General features: G+C 33.9%; 1 protein-coding gene across 1 annotated transcript in view; it reads right to left on the bottom strand.

Annotated features, from left to right (window-relative positions):
• The window catches only part of LOC149417084 (uncharacterized), an 82,555-nt gene that overhangs the window by 49,415 nt on the left and 7,555 nt on the right, over positions 1-25,585 (bottom strand). The window contains exon 2 of the mRNA XM_089641376.1: positions 18,687-18,945. Within this exon, the coding sequence (XP_089497502.1) occupies positions 18,687-18,945 (259 nt within the window). The remainder of the gene's footprint in view (positions 1-18,686; positions 18,946-25,585) is intronic.

Genomic DNA, 25,585 nt, shown 5'->3' with positions numbered 1-25,585 from the left:
GCCTTTATGTTAATATTTCTACTTTATTTTGACTACTTCTTTGTTCCTCCCCTGTAACCTCTATAAAAAAATTAAGCTGCCCCCTTCCTAACTTGGAAGCTGGCGACACCCCTATAGGTTTGTATAAATGAAACCCATATTCTTTATATTACAATAAAAAATTAAAAAATAAATCGATCAACTATCCAACTACATCCTAGAAACAACCGGTCAAATGAGAAAACTATTAATCGAAAAAGGAAGAATAAACCTGGGATTTATGCGGGTTCACGTAGAGGACTCCAACCCATTGTCCCAATGCTACCACTGCCTGTGGTTCGAACATACTGCCAACAAGTGCCGAAAGAAAACAGAAAAACCCAAATGTCTCCACTGCGCAGAAGAACACATTCTAGCGAACTGCCCAAATAAAAATCAAACACCAAAGTGCTACAATTGTCTAGCCTTTAATAAAAAAAGAAATGGGAAAATAAATTCTAACCATCGAGCGAATGACAGCAAGTGCCACTACGTCAAGAAAATGACAGAATCTGCTTACCAGAAAATTGACTATAATTAAAATGCTATATTCATTAAAAAAAACAAGTAAGAAATTAATATCTCAACTATACTTTGTTTACAGCATATCAATGTCGACACCCTGTTTAATAGCGCCTGTTCAAATTTGCAGTATCTACTTAAGTACTAACAACTCACAGTCGAGTTACATTATTATTTATAAGTATATGATTATTATTGTTCCGCCCAATTATGACGTTATTAATAGAAACGAGTTCTTAATTACTAACAAAATATACTTCCGAACATATTTATTTGCACACTCATTCATCTGTAACACAATATTTCATGATGATTTCAGATGATTTCATAAATAATGAATTAGAAAAAAATATTAAAATTCAAGAATATGAATGCATATCCACTGATTCATGTAACAAAATTATTTCTAAAAACAACAGTGATATAATTATTATGCACCTAAATATTCGTAGTGTTCAAAAAAATTTTGAAGAGCTAACTCTAAAAATAAATAATTTAATAAAAAAACCGGACTTCATAGTATTATCCGAAACATTTACAAATGCTGAGTCACCTTCTTATTGCTTACCCGAATACAATTATATTTCTACCAAAATAGATATCAATAAAAATAGTGGAATAGTAATATTTGCAAGTAATAAATTTAGTATTATTAAAATAATTGAACACCCAATACATTTAGTTAACTGCATCGAAATACATTTTAAACTCGGCAAATCAATGTACCATCTAATAGCTATCTATAGAACGCACGGCTCGAATATAATTACGTTTATTAATGACCTTAAATGCATATTATCGAAATTTAAAAATAAGCTTTGTTTCATTGTAGGTGATTTTAACTTAAACATTAATGACAAAATTGAAAATGGTTGCAAAAATGAATACATTAACTGTATGACTGAACAAAACTTCATATCTTGCATAAATAAAAACACAAGAGAAATAAAAGAACATACTCCATCCTGCTTAGATCATATCTGGACAAACGTAAATATTAAAAATCTTCACAAATTAAAATCAATTGTTTGGAAAACTAACATAACTGACCATCATTCATGCTTACTTCTATATAATAACAATATTAAACAAAAAAAACATAATATAATAACTAAAAAATCCACCATTAATATGACCATTCTCACTGAAAAGCTAAAAAAAGAGGATTGGAACAATGTTTTAAACAGTAATGACACTGAAACATGTTCGACTAACTTTGAAAATACCCTGTCGCAACACATTAAAAATTCAACAAATGAAACAACAACACACATAAAATCTAAATTAAGATGTTTAAAGCCTTGGATTACACAAGGACTTATAATATCTATTAGAAACAAAGAAAAACTTTACAAGACAACTTTAAAAAATCCCCAAAATGAAAATGCATATATTTTATATAAAAAATATAAAAATAAATTAACAGCCTATATTAAAAAAAGTAAAGAAGATTTTTTTAAAAATAAAATATTATCCTCAGAAAATAACCAAAAACAAATGTGGAAAACAGTTAATTTGGCTATTGACAATACAAAAAAAACACAAAACGTAAAATATATTGAGCATGATAACAAAATTATAGATGCCAATATGCAACCTAAACAATGTGCAAACATATTTAACTCTTTTTTTGCTAATGTCGGAAAAAATCTTGCGAAAAATATCCAAAAATCTTTTATCCCGGAAAACCGATAATAATGATGAAAACTTACAGGAACGTAATATACTCTCAACGTTTGAAACGACAACAGAATGTGAAATCATAAAAATAATAGATAATATGAAAGTAGGTTCGTCTCCCGGTTTTGATTCTATTACGGCACATATGTTAAAATCTATGAAACCTTATTTAATAAAACCAATCACTCATTTAATAAACCTAAGTTTAACAAAAGGAATATTTCCAACGAACTACAAAAATACAATAATCTCACCTATTTACAAATCTGGAGATCCACATCAAGTAACAAATTATCGACCAATCTGTTTAATTTCAAATATAGGAAAAATCTTTGAAAAAATAGTAAAAAAACAATTAGTCAATTTCCTAGATAATAATAAAATACTACACAAAAACCAGTTTGGATTTATAAAATCTCTCAGCACACAAGATGCTATTGCTAACGTAACTTCATACATTTACGAATCTTTAGATAAAAGTAAAAAATGTGCAGGTATATTTATTGATCTAAGGAAAGCCTTTGATAGCATATCGCATAAGATTCTACTAAAAAAAATGAATAATATAGGCATAAAAGACAATGCGATTAAATGGATTTCAAACTACCTAAAAAATCGACCACAAGTCGTAAAAATAAATAATGTCAATAGCGATAAAGAACATTCTGACTTTGGAATCCCGCAAGGTACAGTGCTTGGACCAATTATTTTCACCATATATGTTAACGACATTTTCTTTCAACCACTACATGGCCAAATTACTTCGTATGCCGACGACACAGTTCTAATAATAAGCGAAAAAACTTGGGAAAACGTAATACTTAAAGCCACTGAAGACATAAATACTCTTAAGAATTTCTTCGACATTAATTTGCTATCACTAAATAGCGATAAAACATATGTAATTCCATTTGCAATACACACAAAAGACATCCCTAAAAATTTTAACATTATCATTCATGACAATTCCAAAATACATAATAAAAATTACTGTCTCCAAAACTGCACAATACTAAAAAACACAAACACAATCAAATATCTAGGAGTAATTATCGATAAAAATTTGAATTGGAAGGAACAAATATGTCAAATTGTAAAAAAAATCAGAAAACTGATATATGTATTTTTAAGAATCAGAAATTTTTTGTCTTTAAAAAACCTATATTTAATATATTATGCCTTGGTCCAATCAACGCTACAATATGGTATCATTAGTTGGGGATCCACATACAAAACTAACCTTACTCCAATAGAAGTGGTACAAAGGTTAATAATTAAAATAATATTACGAAAACCTTCCGATTACCCAACGGATCGATTATTCGAAGAATTTCAAGTGCCTTCATTTAAAGATCTTTATATTAAAAATGCACTAATTCAAATCATAAAAGAAAAAGACAAGTATCAATTTCTAACTGAAAACCGTACTAGACTTAAATATATTTTTCCATGCCCAAAATTAAACACTTACTTTGCACAAAATTATTACACTTACCGGGCAAGAATTTTTTTCAATCGACTACCTGATGAAATTAGAAACATTAATGATAACATCAAAATAATAAACACTGTAAAAAAATATTTTAAAGACAAACTCACAAAAAATAAAAATGTTTCCAATTGAATTAATCTTTAGAATAACTCACTTCATGAAAAATAACTCACTTCATTTAAATAAGTTTAAAATCATTTAATTTTTAATTACTTACTTATTGCAATAAAACAATGTACACTCCTCTTCCAGCCACAAGCTAATGCTTCTATGGAAGAGGGGTCCTGAAATATTTTATCTTATATTGTAACAAACAAACAAAAATGTACTTATATAATAAATGTAATAATAAAAAATTAACACAAAAAAAAAAAAAAAAAACTATCTCACATTTCCTCATTAGGATCACTATGAACACTAAGCCTTAGACACATTACTATATTTGGGCGCGGCATATACGTATTAAATGTTGTGGTACGGTATAATCTTCCTCAGTAAAGGGGGTCAGATCAATTAGGGTACTGCCGCGGAATATCATTTCTTTGTATGGGATCTGTCACTGTCAGATGTCAGCCGCGTAATTACGGCGGTCCGTAAATTGTTCCAACTGCGCTAGAGGGGATTTCAAATATCACCTGGCCAACAGATCACAGCGCATATCGTAGCAAAGCCAACACTTATAACACATGCTGGCCCAGACAACATTCCACCAATATTCCTTAAAAAATGCTCCAATGCATTATCTAAACCGCTTACAGTACTATTCAACCGCCTCTTGTTCCTTGGATATTTTCCAAGCTGCTGGAAATCGAGCTTCATTACACCTATCCTCAAAAAAGGAGACGACACTGACATAACCAATTATCGCCCCATTTGTATACAGTCAGTACTTTCTAAGCTTTTTGAATCAATGGTCCTTGATGAAATCTATCCCAAATTAATAAAACTAATCGACCAAAAACAACACGGTTTTATCAAAGGTAGATCAACCGCAACTAACGTAACAATATTTCAAAACTTTATATTAGAATCTTTTGCAAAAAATAAACAAGTCGACTGCATATATACAGACTTTTCAAAAGCATTCGACAAAGTATCCCATAAACTACTAACCCGAAAACTATTTGCCCTAGGAGTAAGAGACAACATGCTAAAATGGTTCACTAGCTATTTAACTAATCGTAAACTATTTGTTAAAATAAAATCTTTGCTATCGAAAGCTTTCTGTGCGACCAGTGGCCTACCGCAAGGTAGTCACCTTGGTCCCGTTTTGTTTCTCATTTTCATTAACGATATAACAAATTGCTTCGACGATGTCGAGGTATTGCTCTTTGCTGATGACATCAAGCTATACAAAAAAATAACTGATGTAAATCATTGCCAAATACTACAATCAAATATTAATAAGTTTAAAGATTGGTGCGTACAAAATAATCTGTTTTTAAATGTAGACAAATGCAAAACCCTGACTTTCTGCAGAAATAAAAATCCTGTTTTATTTGAATATTCCATTAACAATACAGCTTTAGAAAGAGTCACGGAAATGAGAGATCTCGGAATTATTTTGGATGAAAAACTAAGTTTCGCCAATCATATCCACCAAATTGTAAACAAAGGCATGAAAACACTAGGCTTCGTATTAAGAACAACTAAAAACTTTAACTCCATACAAGCCATTAAACTGTTATACATATCTCTAGTTAGAAGCATAATTGAATATAACTCAGTAGTTTGGTCTCCCTCTTACAAAATTCACATTAATAACATTGAGCGAATACAAAAAAAATTTCTGCGTTTTATAAATTTTAAATTAAATATCCCACTAGAAGACTTACAATATCATTTCTTATTAAACACTCTAAAAATACACACATTGGAAGACAGGCGTAAAATAAACGATTTAACTTTTTTATTCAAGATTCTAAACTCTAAATTCGACTGTTGCAAACTTCTGCAACTCATAAACTTACGAATACCTACAATAACAACACGACAAAATACACTATTCCACTGCAACACACATAAGCGAAATTACATTGCGAACTCCCCAATACAACGGTTTCACACTATGGGAAACCAATACTTAGGTGATGTCGATATATTTAACATTAACTTTGCGAATTTTGTGGATTATGTAAAGGACCTATTTCAATACTATTCCTAAATGGAAGTTATATTTTTGTAAATCAGTCAAATCGCTGTATTTTTTAATTTATGTTCTTGATATTTTTAATTTTGTTTCTCGCATATACTTATGTAATTTTATTTCTATTATTTCTTTCTTTTCTTTCTTATGTTTCAAAACTGTCATTAAATTTGTACCACCCACATGTAAAAGCCCTCTGGGCGTTAAATAAATAAATAAAATAAAAAAAATAAAAAAATAAATAATCTTTTTAGGTGTGACAGGTCTGTATGGGATTGTATGGCGAGCTATATAAAACACTATGAACTTATAGCGTAAACTGTCACCCTCTTTATGAACGGGGCATGACAATATTTTGGGAAAACCAACAAAGTAATGAAGATGCGATTCCTTACAATTGATTCTACTGAGCATATTCAACCGGACCTGGTTTGAATGAGAACTGTTTTTATCATCTCCACTAAGACGTAGTAGAAGTTTTGTTCATGAAAAAACTGAGTACATTTGCACGACTAGTTTTTGTTACATTTTTTATCATTAGATAATAATCATTCAATTCGTTGTTACAGCATGACGAGATGTAGTTACTATTCATCAATTATGAATGTCGTAACGATCGAGGATTTTCCCGATAACCTAACCTAACCTAACCATTTATCTTTTGGTATGTGAGTCACGCAGAAGGATCCCAATAACAGAAATAACTTCATTTTTTTACGTGCAGCTGTGGAATTGCCGAAATTCTCGCGATGACTAGCAACGTAGACAATAATAAGCATAAAAAACAATCTAAAAGAAGATTTTGGGTTCACCCTAGCAACGAAATAAATATTAATTGCAGGGCATTAGTCGCCACCAAGAATGATATCAAATTGACTTCATTCGTACCGTAATCCACGCCTTCCCCGCTACATACTTTCTTACATATACCGCTAAATGGTTATATAAAACATGGATATTTTCCCACCTCCAAAACAAATTTAACATTAAAATCACGTTCGGACGCCATTTCTGAAAAAACGATTAGAATATGCGAATGCCACTCGCGTAGTGTGCTATCAGCATTGTCAGTAGCGTGCAACTGACGCCAAACACGTAGTCGACGCGTCGCGTCGTGTATGAAAATTAGCAGAATAGAATGGCGGATACTTACGAGAGACGTATTTGAAACTCGAGTCGCTTGTAAGCATCCCCGTGTACGAATGACCTAAATTTAGTAACTTGGTAAAATGTTAATATCTTTGGAATGGTGTGAGTTAAAGATGTCATATTTTTATACACACAGAATTAGTTTCCCCCATAGACATATGAATATTAGTAGACCTGCCCTAAGTGATTAAAAGCGTATTATCCCCACTCTCCATACCGGTTCCATTGGAACCGGCTGTGCTCGCGTTGGCCTCAAGTGAAATTTGAAAACGTGACGTCATCATTCTTGTGCGAACTATGGTCGAGGCATCATCGGTTCATTTTACGAAATAACACTGCAAAATGTTGACTTGTGATATGAAAACTTGTAAAAATAGATGTGAAAAAGAGAAAAAAAGAGAAGAACCCAATTGTCGTATTACATTCCATAAGTAAGCATTATTTTACTTTATTTTAAGCTTATTCACACCGTATTATATGGATCAGTTTTAGAAACATATACTATCACATCACAATGTAGCGATTCTCAAGTGTGCTCATCGTTGTTTACTGGGGTAAGTAAATTATGAAACATTTGTAAAATTGTCTTAACTAAATACTCTGAAACCAACTACGACTCTGAAAATAGAAGCTGCCTTACTTTGCCGAATTTGGAATTCGCAAATTAGTTCATAACGTGGCGAGTAATTTGCGCTCCCATGTAAAAATGTCTATTCATTCAAAAGCAGATTTTACTTTTAAGAACTAAATGGTGATATTATAATGCGAGATGCCTATTTACTGTCAGATTGATTTATTGACGAATCACAGTCAGCCTTACCCCCTTCGTTCTTCAACAGTTGATTTTACCCCTCGCCATTATCTTCTCGTCTATTAATTCCTATGTCTGTGGTTTCCCCCTAAAAGAGTTTAGTTCATACCTTTTTTTTCCTCAGAAAGTGGAGATACAATTTGTTGGCACTAAGCCATCGAAATGTTAACACGACTGTGTAATTATTGCAGGTAAAAAGAGAGTCAATTTGGACGGGTTGTTTCACATAATGTGAATAATTCATAAAAAATCCAAGTTTATTTTCAAGTTTTGTGATTATGAAATAACTGGTAAATAATGATATAATAACAGAAAATTTGATGAATTGTTCACATTTTGTGAAACAACTCGTCCTTAATTAATATACATATTAGGTACGTACCTACATCAGTAAATGTGTCTAGTGCCTACGTAGGTCCTATTGAAAAAAATATAGTTATTCATGCTTGGGATGAAAAATCACTAACTAAATATATAGTTTGTATTAGTAACCGGATTAAATATCATATTCCTGAATCCCTAAGGGAAAATGTAAAGCTAATGGGGTTAATATAGTCCATGCTCTCGAACCCTTGGCCCTAACGATCGATATCATTATTGAATGTGGCCAGTGACTTGATAGTGGTTGATCAATAGTTAAATTACCCACTGTATAAATTGGACACACGCTGTTGTTACTATGTGGAAATGTCCAGACTAGAAGATAGATAGAAAGTTCGTGAACCCCAAAAGGAGGAAGGGAGAAAATAACTTTGCGCGTTGTCACTCGAATACCTGAAAATAAACTGAATAACTCCGCAAAGTCGTTCATGCTATGTCGAGTTTAATTTTTTTAACCTTATTTCAGACATTCGAAATTGTGTAATATTTAAATTAATTAATTTTGGGTGTATCAATGACATATAGTATTTTCTAGTTGATTAATCATATATGTTAGAAAGGATTGCATTTCGTTGCCCCAAGCAAAACACCAGATGGAACGATTTATTTAGAATACCACATTGTAAATCCAAATAGCGCAAAACTCTGTAATAGTACGTATCTGTGAAACTCACAATGCCTCTAGAGATCTAGACATTTTCAACCATAACTTGATATCATATAAAATTCAGCTTAATAAATTAATAAATTAAAATACTTTTATTTTATTCGATTTTTTTGTTGTGAAAATTACATTATTATCACCCGTAGTGAATAGTATAGCTATGCGAAAAGTTGTATTTTTTCTTTTTGTTTTTAATTTTATGTATTTCTTTATTATGTTTATTTTTTTGCCATTTAATATGTTGTGTAGGTAAAAAATACTAAATCTACATTTAATTAGTAGCCTATTCCAAGTACTCAGATAGAGGTGTATATATTGTTTATATGCGTGAGGATGCGTCATATGGGTGTATGTATACATGTACTGTTATATGTATATAGGTATGTCTGCTGCTATATACACATGTGTGCTTGCATGCACACATATTAAAAATTATATATATATAAAATTATGTACATTTTTACAATCTAATGCTAATTTACTTCTTTCTCCTTTCTAATTTCTATCTTCTACTTTTTATTACAATTTTTCCAAAATTTTAGCTTCATCTATAGTTACTAATTTCATATGTTTACACTAGATTTCATATTTCATACAAATTAATTACACTCAATTGGTCACCATGAAACAGGCAGCCGCCTAGTATGGTGATTCATTATATCTACTTTATGTAAATTTCATAATAATGTAACATGTATTAAATAAATAAATAAATAAATTCAATGGAACTTAATTGGTCTAGAACATATGAATGTTTATTGTTATAATTTTTTACCGTATGACTGTTTGCTTCCTAAATAAAAATAAATAAAAAATAAATAAAAAAATATTGTGGGTAGTGTAAGTAAATTTTCAGAAACATTAACCTTAGAAGCACGCCGAAAAAATATTTTTGTTAGGACCAATTTTTTTAAAACTAAAATCTGGAACTATATTTAATACACTTATATACAGGGTTTTCCAATAAGAGGTGTTGTTATGATATTCAATCGTAAAATATCAATGGTTTCGTTGCTTGTGTGGCACATAGCGCCGTCTTGTTGAAAGTAAACGTTATCCATATCAATACCATCCAATTCCAGCCATAAAAAATCATTAATAATCTCTCGATAGCGCAATCCATTCACCGTAACTGTTGCCCCAGCCTCATTTTCGAAAAAGTAAGGTCCAATGACTCCGCCGGACCATAAACTGCACCAAACAGTCACACGTTGAGGATAGAGAGGCTTTTCAACAATAACTCTTGGGTTTTCCGAGCCCCAGACGCGACATTTTTGCTTGTTGACGAAGCCACCGAGGTGGAAATGGGCCTCATCACTCAAAATGATTTGCATTTGATTCACTCAAGTGAATTTTAATAATTTCAATGCGTTGTTGAAGCGTGTACTGTTCCATTTTTATGAATGGCGTAGTTTTTACTTGTCAAATGTCAAAAAATGACAGCTTCAAAAGTAACATCTACCGAAATAGCGGGCTTTTTATAATAACACCTCTTATTGGAAAACCCTGTATAAAGGGGTTAATTTATATGTGCCTAACTTGTATACTCGTTTTATCTGTGCTGGATGATTTATATATATAAATTATTTCCTGTTATAAAAATGAATGTATAAATGTCTTTTTTGGTACTGAACGTACAATTTCCCTTGGCAAGTAACCAGCACACACATATTCGTAACGATTCAGTTCCAATGCGACAGTCTTTGGAAATTAAAAATATGTCAATGTCATTTTAATGGTGTTGCATTGTTTTATTGAATTCGTGTTGAATTTAATTCAACACGAATTCAATAAAACAATGCAACACCATTAAAATGACATTGACATATTTTTAATTTCCAAAGACTGTCGCATTGGAACTGAATCGTTACGAATATATGCATCATTCTATTATAAACGGTGTCCGGAAAATAGTGTTACAAGCGCAAAACTGGTGACTGCACATCACATAAAATCCAAAATAACTATTTATCCATCTGGATAGTTGATATTTCTAATTAACGTATATTTTGGACTTTTATTTATTTTTATTTTACACACTTTAAAAATACAAGGCAAAAAAGTCCCGATAAACTACTTTTTAGTAGTTTGTCTAACGGGTTCTTTGACCAGAACACTAGTGGTACAAGCGTGAAACTGGTTAAATGGTGAGGCGTACCTTTATGTGATTTTTCACAAAAAGGCGCTATAACAATATTCCAAATATTATTATTACTATAGAAACCCAACCCAAACAATCGAAACACCGAAGATATGGATTTAAAAAAAATCCATATTGTGATGTCTGTACGAATGTGGATGAGTGCAAGCGAGATGGAATGCTTGCAATATCTTATAAAAGGCGATGCACGTTAGTTGTGCGCTCTCTTTTGTTACAAGCAGCTCCCCAATAAATATCAGTACAAGATAAACTATCATTATATAATATTAGTATACAATAATACTCAGCCTCTACACCACATTGGCACGAGCTACATATTTCATACATTACACATATCTTCGGTGATTAAAAGGTTAAAAAAACAATGTATTTTAAAAGACAATAAACAGCTGATAATAATTCCGTAACCAACGGTTTTTTTTTCTAATAGGTATACCAATTCCGGATTCGTAATTTACTTGTAAACGGAAGATTAAACCAAAAAAATTATGCTACAAAATAGACTCCAAAAGTTATAGCTAAGTGAAGAATTCACCAATTTCTGGACACCGCGTGTAACCACGTTAATCTGAGGTCTGTGATTGTCACACACAAAAACAAACGTGGTTACCTCTAAATCTGTCTAGCCAAGAATTAAATATGTCAAATACATAAACTTGCATGTAAGAACACTGGAATCGTCTATCTAAGTAACTATTCAATATGACAATTGTTCTGAAATGGATAAACTATTGGATTTATTCCTTGACATGGGAACAATTCTGCACGATACATTTCAATGTCATTTCCTTATTAGGAAAACCAATGTCAAGTCGCTCGATTGATATCGAATGTCGTGATGAAGCCACTCCTGTCTCAATTACTCGACATTTCGCGAACAGACTGGATTACTGGTTAGTGGGAACAGACCGAGTTACCACTGGTAGAATGAACAGACTGGGTGACTGGGTTGGGTTGGGTTGCGGTGACTGCCTTTTCCTTATGACGGTTAGGGTGGTATTGGGGGGTGGGGTGAGTTTGCAACTCGCGGAAAGCTTCGTTATGTAGAAACTGATGCAATAAAACCGATAACACAAATGACAATCGCATGGGTGGAAAATGGGGTGAATAAGGAACAATTTTAATTCCGTTTTTTAGTAAATATATTTTTAGAAAAATAGAATATCTATGAAATCGATAAACCCAATCTATTTTTAAACTTTACCTATACTCTTGTAAAATTTGTGAAATGATTTACGCATTCAATGTTCTCTTAGTATGTATTATTGTGACAGTTATATTACGGTTTCAGGCTACAATTCTGTAATAAATAGTTTTTATTTATTTATTTATTGTTTGAAACATTTACAGAGTGTTAACAATTATTACATTTATATTATTTGGGTGGGAATGTGCACAGATATTAACACCCCAATTAAAAATGTTCACAGCATGCGTAAAAAAGGTTTAGTTGATATTAGGCGGAGATGCTATTAGTGAAAGAAAAAAATACATAAATATATAATAATAATTAAAAAGAAATATAAAACATGAATTTTAAAAATGAAATATAAAATATAGTAAATGTACAGAGAAAGGATAAGGAAGAAAAGTAAAGAAAATAATAAAGTAATTATATCTCTTAACTGTTCTCCATAACATATCATGGTAGGAGATTGTTAATTTGTTTTTTAAAATATGCGAGACTGTTTGCGAATATATCTATAAGGTCGCATTCAACTGTATTGTACAGACGACACATTCTAGATAGTGGATTGAAATATGCAATATTGTTATTAAATATTTCAATATGGAATATATTTTGGCTCCTTAAATTATGTCTATTAGGGACTTTAATATGAATATTGCTCAGACAATTAGTGGTAAGAAGTTTATCATGAATAATTTTATATAAACATATTAAGTCCGCAAATTGTCTTCTTTTTTCCAATGTTGTAAATTTGAAGTTTAGTAGTCGTTCTTCATAAGATTTGAGTGAGGCATTTAATCATTTAATAAGTTTACACACCAACTCTTATACCATGTTAGCTGAAGTTTTTAATATGCTCATATTGATGTACTAAATCTTTTTTTACATTTGTTCTACACAGGAGGTCCTGAGGGTAATTATGTCATCTTAGGGGATGATTTGTGGAGGGTCTTTCAAAGAAAGAATGGAGAAGAATCTTTAGGTGGGTAAGAATCTGGGAGTCAGTTGGTCCAGGAGTGAGGGACGAATGAATCCATCCCTCCAACTGGAGCTGGAGAAGTCATAAGGCCTCCCTCAACCAGTCTCTCTCGATGTGGCCCGCCACGCAGCAGGCGGGCAGACGCACCAGCCGCCAAGAACTAGACAAACCTCACCCCATGAACCCGGGCACCCCTGCTAAGTTTCCACAAGTAGAAACCACTTGGGGTGATATATGGCAGAGGTGTTGGTTATCCAATAAATGTGTCCCAAATCGGAATTATGAATTAAATATTTTACCAGTGCACATTTAAACGAGGTCACTGCGTGACAGGTTTTTGTTTTTATTTTTGTTTTGTTTTCTTTTTTATTTATTTAATTAACTTTATACTAATGTATATTCTTTTTTCTTTTGTCCTGTTTACTAATATTATCTTATTTTCTTTATTCATTCTATATTGTACTATGACTAATCAATAACTACCATGTATGTAAACGGTACTTGTGCCATTAATTGTAAAGAAATATTGTATAAATCAAATATATTTTTACAGTTCTGCTTAGTATTTGGGTAAACATCACTGTCTCTCTTCACAATCTCAAAATATCATAACAAAGCTTGCCAGAATTTTGTAATGGTTTTTGACAGACTTTAAACAAAACCGCTTGTTTTTTAAATCGATCAAAACAGAACTTCAGTTAGGTAGATACCTACTTGAATAATAATGAATCTAGCAGTTGTCAAAATTATAAATGTAACAAATGATATAATATTTTAATATCAATGGGCAAAATCCACCTATCTTGCCTGTTACTCTTGATGAATGCACGATTCTTGTTATTAGATGAACATGAACGATTCTATCACGTAACTACAAATAAATCTTCTCTGAAAATACTTTCATATGATATTTCAATAATGATAATTGACGTTTCTTTGAATGGCCAGGGAGATAACACATACCTTTGCCTTTTCCCTTGCGCTCAGGTATTCGTTGGTATTTTCAACGTCCTTCTTTATAAAAAAATAAATAGTGAAAATTGTTGACTTTTAGGGAATTAGTGCCAAAAGCCTAACATGGAATTCCTTTCAAACAGACAGTCTGCCCTACAAAAGATCATAGCTTTGAACCGTTTGTTTTTTTAAATCGATCAAAACAGAACTTCAGTTAGGAAGGTACCTACTTGAATAGTAATGAATCTAGCAGTTATCAAAGTTACAAAGGTAACGAACTCGCAAATCAACAACAGCACTTCAGAAAGTGTATTAATAGATTTCAAACTATTCATTCACCTTTCAGTTTCATTCTAAAATCTATCCCTTTCAGACTATTTCGAATTTCGTGTCTATTCTCTCTGTTTTCAGAAAATATTCCGTGGTGGTAACACGCTGACATCTCCGAAAGGCAAAGCAAGGAGTAGTCCAGTATCGGATTATCAATTGTATATTATGATAGATAAATAGTGAGAAATATCGTTTTTAAAGTTTTTATTTGGAATTTTTCTAATGTTTTAGGAACCAAAAGTAATTACCCTGTTAGTATCTACAGTTTCATTCGCAAAAGGAATATTTTATCGGGATGCAATTTTCGAAAACTGATTTTGTTACTGATCAAACGGGAGTCATTCACCAAATTACACACAAGATCTCAAGGTCAAACACATATCCATCAAGAAACTACAACATACAACATTTGGGCAAAAAAGCTTCCTATATATAACTTTTAAATCTCACTAAAAAACCTGCTTACATAACATAGTGATAATAAAAATGATATATACTATCACCAAATATATACTGAAATCAAAACCACTCAATTGCACTAAAAACACTATGTAATGCAGTTAATTTTTTTAAACTTCGTGATATAATTATAATTACTTTTCATAATACTAATAAATTTTATAAAGGCGATGCACTACGTCGTGTAATATTTTAAATTGAGCCGCTATCAATAACAACCCTTACGTAGAAGGCGATAAGGTTTAAATTCCCGCTTAACACCATCCGCCTGTTTTGATTTATGCAAGAAAAAAACATGGCCAAAAAGTGCCTTTTATTTTATTTTGTGGATGTTCAGGCATAAATATTTAATTTTTTTTCGATCATTTTATAAATAACTTAATTTGCCACATTATACAATAAAATCATAACCAAAAATGGGTTCGTAAGTAGGAGATTATGACTTTAAAACAGTTTTCATAGGATTTATACATTATTTTTTTCTGGTCTTATAAAAAGACTTATCTAAAAAATACTCGATCATTTCAAAGGCCAAGATGTATTCTACTCGCAGTATTTAATTAAAGTATCTGAAACATTTCTAGGCGACCAAATTTTCAAACCAAAAACACATGATTTTGCATTACTACGTATGACATCGCCTTAATATGTAAATGAAAACCTCAGCATTTGCTCAATTTGATACAAATAACTAAATTTATTTATTTATTTATTTATTAGATACAAATAATTACATACATATTAAGGAAGCTTTGGCTGTCCAACTAGGAAATTTCCCGTTTTAGGACAGCCAAATTGCCTGGTTTAGTTAACATTTGTACACGCTGCTGTTATGAATTATATTTCCAAACTTTACATTAATAGTTAAGCTAGTCATATATAGTCTATATAAATATATATTTATCAAAGTAATCAAAATAAAAACTTTTTCAGACATATTTGTACACCCGAATATTAGTTTTTTTTATGATAACACCTGATAAATTTTATCAAGGTACATGTAATAATATGCATAATTAAGGAACACTGTATCAGGGTACATGATAACATATTGGATTAATTCAATTTATAGTTACAATATAAGAAAAATATTAGGTGGGTTTCTTAATTTGATCGCTGTTACTGTGCTGTGTATTAATTTACATAATCAAGGTACATATAATATAATATACATAATCAAGAAAAATATACACAAGGTACATGAAAACATAATGTATAAACATTATCAATCGCATTGTATCAATCAGATGCATGATAGGATTTTTTATTTAACTGCCAATAACAATAATAAATGTGAGTACAGAACATTTTTGTTTATCTGTTGGTCATCATAAGTTCGCTTTCGACTCTTCCTAAGTCTAGAAGACAATAATTAACTAATTTACGCAGAATGCTTATGCTTTTCGATTTCCATAAATCGGGTAAGAGGTTGAATAATTTTGGACCAAGGTAATAGAATTGTCTTTGGGCAAAGGATGTCATAGTAGTAGGTGGAACAACTGGATTCCTCCTTGAATGTCTAGTGTCGTGATAATGATCAATGGAAGGGTAGTGGTGACGTTGTTTTTGAGTGTGTAATATATTTTTTTTATGCCTTACATCAAGAACTCGTATCTCTTTGAATAATATTCTGGTTAATATTCTGTTAATTTAGATTAACTAAAAAAAACAGGCCTGACGCCTCACAGCCGATCATCCAATAATTTAAAAACACATTTTCATAATCTTGGCACTGCGACTCTTCGTATATTCTCCATAGTTCCGTAGATGTCGTGTTTCTTCAACGTGTAAATGTCAAATTGACACGTGTTATTCTGTTGCCCATGACTGTGGAACTTTGTGAGAGGAAATGGGCTGTTGTCAAAGGGATAAAATATTATGAAATATACGCAAGTCTGATTCGATATCCATGTTATCAATAATAATAATATATTAGCCTGTAATGAGGATGATTTATTTCGACCTGAGCCGGTTCTGTGTACCCACGTCTAGAAGACCCGCACAACGATAGATATTTAGCAACGATAAGCGGCTATAATGCGCGATCAATGGGTTATGTCAGCGTCAGTCTGTTTCTGTTGCGGGTTCTGCGGAAAACGCGTGACTTATCGGAATACTAACTTCCCTGTAAAGCGGTTGAATGTAGTACCTTACATCACCGTAACACACGTTATGCAGATTACCGACCCATTGACATGATAGAATTAGCAATTCTGTTTTCATCGAGGTATGTTCTATAGCCTTTTTACCGCTGACGTTTATGATAATTTCCCTACGCTGGATGAAGAATCAAATACCCTAAAATAAAGCCAGAATCTTAACGACGTAAGTGAAGCAGCCGTAAACAAAAATATGCGACGCGCGGTCCTGGTATATTGGACAGACCTGCAGTTGAATTTGCCTAAATTAAAGTGGGAATCTTAACTACATAAGTGAAGAAGTCTCGTAAAAGTAATATTCGACAATATAATTCAGTAATAGACAAACCTACGGTCGACTTTGCCCTAGAAGGCCTAGAAAATTCATCTTTCCGTGGGATTTATATTCATTATTTCTCATGAAAGTATTACTAAAATCACAAATGTTTCTAGAGGGATCTCTCGGGAAGTTACTAATTTATCCTTTGCAAAAATAAAATCTGGTGCTTACCGCTAATTTTATAGTTGAAAAACGTTTTATAAAATATTTTAATGGTAAGGTCCTGTTTTTGTTAATCTTAAATATAAGTAACTTATATACTAGCGATCCCTCTAGAAACATTTGAAATTATAGTTATGCGTTCCTCAGATATAATTAAAATGTGAGCGTCGAGCAAACCCCCATTATTAGGGTCTTTTGTTGTCTTAAGGAAAGTAAGTAGAGGTAGTTCTGGGAAGGAAAAGGGTGGAGGATTGGAATCTGAGGGCCAGTGTGGCCAGAAGTGAGGAACGTATGAATCCATCCCTCCCACTGACTTATTTTATCATATTCTTCCTCTATATACATTTTTCTTCTATGTAAATGCTCGTTTGTTCAAAATCTTAATCTTCGAAAGTTCTTCGAAATAGTTTATAGTAGCTTTGAAATTTTGACACAACGTTGAATTCGAATACGCATATGATTTTATATACCTATATTCTATAGATGTCACCTGTGACAGGTAAAAATATGTTTTTTTAACGTAAATGCAACACGCGCTACTGTTTCAATATCTGCACAAGCATACTGAGCCACATCAACACGTGGCGAGGTACAGCAAGTTAGAAATAAATATATATATTTTTTGAAATGTTAAAATTTTGAATAAAAATATTAAAAAAATTAAATGGCTCACTTTACGTTTGTATCTAAAATTACTCATAAGCAAAAAAAACAAAAACTAACTTATTTTATGATACAAATATCTTAACGTTAATAAAAAATTTATGAAGTCTCGTAAGTTTTTTTCAAATAATTGCGGTCGGTACCTTTGGTTTGAAAAAGGTGCATATTTTAGATATTCTGTGGTTAATTTCTAGATTTGAATATAAAGCGTGATATTTTTTTTTCGAACACCGTTTAGATCATATTTTTCACCACGACAGTAAGGAAGGCACAACGGTTTCTGTGAGACCATATGATCTGTTCCCAAAAGTGAACGCAACAGGAGACGTACAACGTGTTAAATGGAAGACCAGTTTTAGCTGGGTGTTGGGACGGGCCAGCCCCTAATTTTGAAAAGCATGTAGGTTCTGAAAACTTCTAATAAAGGAAAATAATGTGAATAACTCACCAGTTGCCCAATGCACCACGGAATGCTTCTCGTTGTCCAGCGCCATTACGTCAGCGCTGTTGGCTAACAGGAAGGTGACGAGAGCCATATTGCCCTGTATCACGGCCAGGTGCAGCGGCGTGAAGCCGTCCTGATCGCGCGCCTCTAGCAACGCCGGAGCAGCCATCAGCACGCGGTCCGCCGTCACGGCCGTGGGGTTATCGAAGCAGTAGTGCAGCGCCGACTTCAGCGTGCGGTCCCTCTTCAGCACGGAGGACGGCTGTAACAAGATACCATGCTCAAAAAGACTGAGATATAAAGATATTTTAACTTATCATACGAAAACATTTGCAAGGTACAACCAATAAACGTTTCGTTTAATGATTTGGCGAAAGCTTTTGACAAAGTAGATTACCTGATATTACTAAACAAACTTGAAAACTTTGATTTCTCACGCCGATTTCTTCTACAATTATTTGTCTGACAGAAAACAATACGTTTTTATGTTTGCGGACTGGTCACTTCAACACCTTACCTCACAAATGCTGGGGTCCCTCAAGGGCCTAATTTAGGGTCTCTTTTAATCTCAGTGTGTATTAATGAAATAGCTCGGTTTATAAAATTCGTCAAATTTTATTATTTAAGTGACGATATTAAACTATATACGAGTATAAAGACGAAAGAGGACTCCAAACGTAATCGAAATAAACTATACTTTAACAACGCAAAGTGTAGAATTATGTGCTTTACAAGGGTAAAGCATACGCTGTATTTTAACTATAAAATGTCTGCAACTCATTAAAACATATTTCAGTAACAAAGGATTCACTTTCGATACGAGCCTGACTTTTCGTTATCATATCGATTCGGTGTGCAACACTGATGTGCATTCGGCTGGTTCGCAGCATTCTCGAAAGTGGCTCGGTAATATAGGGACCCATAGATGCATTGTACTCTAATAATATAGAAAAGGTGCAAAAAAAGTTTACGCGATACCGAAAGCTACGACTAGATCGTTTAGACGTTAGGAGAAAAATACCAATGGTAGGTATTTGTAGCACTTAAGCTGATCAATGGACACATTTGCAATCCTGATGTTCTGGAATGTATTTCGTTTTATGTCCCCGATATCTTCTCCGGAACTCACAGCAGCACAGGCTGTTTATTTTTCCAAAAGGCAGGACCATTCTACCAATGATCTTGCATCTGGGGAGAATGACTTTTTTTACGTGAATAACACACAAGAGTCCAAACTGCTCTTAACCGTCTTGAGCCAGTGAGATTATGGCATCCCCATTGGAGTATTGTGGAATATTATTGGAGGGTTATGTTACGAAGGTAGTGGAGAGGGTTAGGAGATGAGAGAGAGGAAGGCAAGGAAGGACCTGGAAAACAAAAAATCCATTTCAAGCAACGTTTCAATTCTGAGTTGTGATCTTACACCAGGGCGATGCTGAGAGTATCTTCTACCACGACCAATGAGGCCGTCTATGACTACGCTTTTAAAGCAACTTTCTTCAGATATAGACATTTGTCAATGAATTCAAGATTAGAATACGTATTTTTATAACGAGATATAACAACTGATATGATTAATGTTTTTAGGTATTAATTTGATTAATCTACTCGTTTGCATGATATTACTTGTAAATATTATGAAATGTTACTGGAATCACTGTTTTTAGCAAATAAACATTAAATAACTAGAATGTAGATGGTTCGCTGTCACGACTAACACTAACGGTGGGGTTGTAGAAGTATCAATGCAACGTCGACATCTTCTGTGGTCCCTCTTCAACAAGGTGCCATGCTGAAGGAAGGAACACTACAAGGAGACGTGAAAGATGGCATGTGAATTAGGTACATTTAACTTTCAAAGATTAACGATTGAAACATAATATTCCCATTACATCTTGGGGTAGTGGATGTTCCCATATTATAAATATAACAAGTATCATTTGCGTTAATTATCATACGGAAAACCCCATCAGTTAATATTTCTCAGTATGTTTTATTGATTGACCCATAAAGTGCACAATAGATAAGCAATGCAAAACGCACCATTAAGTAAGGAAAATGTTGGATGCAACTTGGGAATTTCTAATTTCCGCGAAGAGTGATGACAACATTAACAACGATATCTCAGTTATTGTTATGAATGATGAACAATGTTGCAAATTAAATATTTGGACAGTTCACAATCACCAAAATGTACCATAAAATATACGTATTGTATATAAATAAATATGTGCAGACCCATGATAAATAGTCACACTATATATATTGTAATTGTAAAGCACTCATCAGAACAATGTCAATAATTTCTGCAGCTTATAAGATTAAAACCATCTACAGAAGCAAATCTTTTAATATTTTTTTTGATCAGTTATAAAAATTTGATTTCAGAATTTTTGAGAAAAACCGGTAATCCAATTGCGTTTCGAAAAAGGTTATAATTAATAAGGAAGTTGAGTGAAAAATATTTTGACTTATAAAAAATATGTTCATGTAGATCAAAAAATATCGATTCTAAATATATAAATATATTTCTATATTATGTCATATAACAGATTTTAGGCGCAAAGATCCTACAGTTGCCAACTTGAGTAGCGGGAATTATCAGGCTAGTTGCTGGGTCAAACGTAACGCGCAAAAGATCCGCTACAGTTCCCCCCACCCCCGGCGACCGAGCTCCTCGTTCCTCCTTCTTACGCGCCGACCTCTGACCTAGCTGGACGTGTGTTCGTTTCGGCGCCCGCGTTCCAATTCGCACCGCTCGGTCGAGAAGCCAAATGTACGACAATGTCGCGCTTTGAACATCGACAGGCTGACACCGTTTGTTTGAAACACGGCGCACCGTCCTGCAATCAACAGGATACCCCGACAACACCATGCTGTGAGTCTCTTACATTTCCTATTACCCTTGAATGTGTCCGCTAATAACCTAAATTCGTCCACGCTACCTGTCGGTCTAGAGAGAGCTGTTAATTATTTCCCAGAGAGAGATTAGGGAACCCTTTGATGATAATTCTAGTTAGGATGTAACAACCTGTATTCTATTGTCATTCACCCATGTAATGTCCATTTTGCCGCTCAAATACAATGTTGATTTATAAAAACCTAACCTCTTTCATTTGGGGATAGCGGTTGTATGGGAGTGTTTTGTGTAGACGGTGGGATATGGATTCTTGAGCCTCGCGCTGACCCCGAACCCTGACTATGAGAGAGACGTCTCATGCCCCCGCATCTGAGCTGGCCGAGGGAAAGTCAGGGCCCCCCCAGGTCCGACGCGCGACACTGGCGACCAACTTAGGGCAGAATTTTTTTTTAAACATATCCTTCCCGACTGCACAAAATTGCCTTTACGATTGCCCCCAATTTGAAAACATGTACTATGCAATTTTGTTGCCAAGCGCATTTTCGCCGCGAGAACTTTTGTTTGTTGTCAAGCGCATTTTGCCGCGAAAAAATAACGGTAGGAATCCTCTCGAACGAATAAAAGAGACGCACGAAATTCCCGCCAAAACGCTGTGATAACGAAAGTTTGAACATAATGTTTCTTCAATAACATAGATTCTGTGTTCTTTGTTTAAACAAAACAAACCCACTGTTTTAATTTCGGCATAATTTGCACCGTAATAATAACAGTCAGGATTTAGAACTGTGAAGCCAATTTTTACACCGGAAGTGATTTTTTTTAAAAAAAAGCACAATACACCCAACGGCCCATCGAAGCTGATTTCTAAAAGTATATCAGCTACAACCTGTAAAACACAAATAATTCTTTATCCCGATTAATTATATAGGTACGGTGTTTGTCCATATTCTTTTTTCAGCATTGACTGTTATAAAAGTGATTTTAAGTGAATTGTTTCAAATTAACTTCAGAAGTGCAGTGTTTTTTTTGCAAAGAAGTGCTTTCTCGACGCAATAATAAGAACGTGTGTTCAATCTCACGATTTAGTGCCAGTAAATGAAGCAAATATAAAATCTTTCCATCAAAAGTGTTTTTTCGCTTCTAAAGTGCTGTTTTTTGTGCCTTTTTCGTGCCTTTCCTCGAGTGCAGTGAATATAAGTGCGAATAGTGCCCACAAAATTAAATAATGCAAATCCTAAAGTGTCCCCCTGGCCAAATTTTCTTCAAAAAGACTTAGAAAAATTTCGGAGTTTTTTTTCCTTTTTTTTAAACCATTCTTTAACAATGAATTCCAATCAAATGGCTACATCTTTGGACATGGGTGTCATTCCCAATGTACACAACTTATCCAAAGTACACCTACAAGCCGTCTTAAAAGACAGAGGAATATCACCACTAAACAAATCAAAGTCAGCATTGAAAGCATACGCTTTGTTATTCAACAAGAAGTTCATCAGGAAAATAAACCTATCCGTTGCAAGTGAAGACAAGGCACCCAATACCCCAGTTTTGGAAATCCCCGTTTCTAACAAAGAAACCAGGACACATGTTACAGTAAAACAAGACAATGCACCCATCACGGCACAAGAAAAAACATACGATCTCACTCCTTGGAAGATCAAATATAACGGTGTTTCTGATGTACTGGATTTCATTGACCGAATCGAAGAAACGGCCTCAATTAAAAATGTTCCATTTGACGTGCTGCAGAAAAACTTTATAGAACTAATATCTCCAGAATTAATCCCGTGGCACCGAATACAAAAATCAAAATGCAAGGACTGGAATAAACTCAGATCAGCCCTGATCACTAGCTTCGGCAAATCAGAGGCCCAACACAGAATTAAATTATCGTTACTATCCATTAAACAATTAGTAAACGAAACTGTGGCAACATTCATAGAGAGGGCCGAATCCATCAACATCAAACTTTCCCACCCTGTCTCGGAAGCCGAATTATTACCAGTTATAACTGATGGCCTCCTACAAAGATATGAAAACATTATCACCTCACAGAAAATTGTGTCGTTGGCCCATTTAAACGAAGTTTGCCTCATTTTGGAATCCCACCAAGACAGGAAAAACAACAAAACCACCACGGACAATATCACTGTACCAAGCCGTCCTTCTGGATTAAAACCAGAATTTGACAACAAAAAGTTTGCTCCTTTTGCAAAAAAGTAGGTCACCTAGCTACCACTTGTTTCAAGCAGGCCAAATTTCTGGAAGCTAAAGAACCCAGAACCTTAAAGAGACATCGCTCCAGGGATCGTTCTCCTCCACGCGACGAACTGCGTGAAATTTTCAAAAAATCAAGAAATAACATGGAAAGGTTGCAAGACCCTCACTTTGTTAAACCTCAAGTGGATTTCTCTAAACCCCCACCGAATTTTCATGCAAGAAAACCAAAAAACTAAATAATAACCTCTCAGGTATTCATTCTGTACCAAGGTCTAAGGAATGGACTGATTGGTTATCACACATTAAATATTTTAACCAGACCTTAAATGTTTCTTCGGTTTGTTGCAAACAAGCTAAAGATGGAAGACCTTATGCCCTTTTCTCCGTTAACAATGTCCCCTTCTCTGGACTACTAGATAGTGGTGCATCTGTTAGTTGCCTTGGCAACAATGCCCACCTGCCTTTTGTTAACAACGGTTTTAAAGTTTTTTCCAAACCTACACTCGTGACAACTGCGGACAATACTCCCCAGACAGTCATCGGTACTCTGCAATTACCAATTAAATGTAACAATAACACAGTTACAATCAACTTTCTAATAGTACCCTCTATATCCCAGAATTTCATCCTTGGCGTTGACTTCTGGAAGGCTTTTAACGTTGCTCCACAAGTATTTAATACTCTTGGCCAAAAACCTCCGGTCGCTCAAGTTGGTGAGATTCGCACTATAATTCCTCACGAAAACCTAAGCACTGACCAGGCTCTCCAATTAAAGGAAATGATCAACAAATTTGAATCAATATCTTTCGAAAAATGCGGACTGGGTTTAACTAATTTGGTAAAACACCACATCAAAACCAACGGCCCACCAATCAAGCAACGCTACTACAATTTAGCCCCCCAAAAATTGAAACTTTTAGAAAACGAACTTGATGAAATGTTGAAAATGGGAGTGGTAGTTCCCAGCAGAAGTGCTTGGACCAACCCAACCCTTTTGGTTTCAAAAAAAGACGGCTCTGCACGCTTTTGCCTCGACAGTAGACGATTGAACTCTTGTACTGAAGCCGACGCGTACCCACTGCCTTTCGTTCACGCAACTTTAGACAAATTACGCAATGCCAAATTCATTTCTTCCATTGACCTAAGCAAAGCTTTCTGGCAAATACCTTTAGATGCGGAATCCTGCGAAAAAACTGCTTTTGTTGTACCTGGTAGGGGAATGTTCCACTTTAAAAGGCTACCTTTTGGTCTAAAAAATAGCCCCGCCGAACTACAGAGGCTGATGGACAAACTATTCGGCCCTGAAGTTGACAACAACCTATTCTGCTACCTTGATGATCTCATCATCGTTAGTGACACCTTCGAAAAACACCTGTTAATGCTGGAAAAAGTTTTTCAACAACTTAAATTTGCTGGTTTAACCATCAATTTAAAGAAGTCTGAATTTTGTAAGTCTCGCCTGCGTTATTTGGGATTCATTGTCGACGAAAAAGGTCTGAGAACAGATCCTACTAAGGTGGAAGCAATGGCAAATTTCCCCCGACCCAAAAACGCGAAAGAAGTCAAAGGTTTCCTTGGACTTACAGGTTACTATAGGAGATTCATTAAAGACTTTTCCACTATTTCGGCCCCATTAAACAAAATTACTGGTATCCGTAAAGGTATCAGCAACTTTCGTTGGTCTACTGAAGCCGAAGAAGCTTTTACGACTTTAAAAAATGCTCTTCAAACAGCCCCTGTCCTGAATTGTCCTAATTTTGAACTACCTTTTACCCTCCACACGGATGCTTCTAACGTAGGGATCGGTGGAGTCCTAACTCAG

Source organism: Hesperophylax consimilis, chromosome 16 (assembly GCF_061612785.1).
Source record: "Hesperophylax consimilis isolate HC1 chromosome 16, BYU_Hcon_1.0, whole genome shotgun sequence".
NCBI lineage: Eukaryota > Metazoa > Arthropoda > Insecta > Trichoptera > Limnephilidae > Hesperophylax > Hesperophylax consimilis.
Note: the sequence above shows the minus strand (reverse complement) of the source record. Positions and strands in the feature narration are given on the sequence as shown.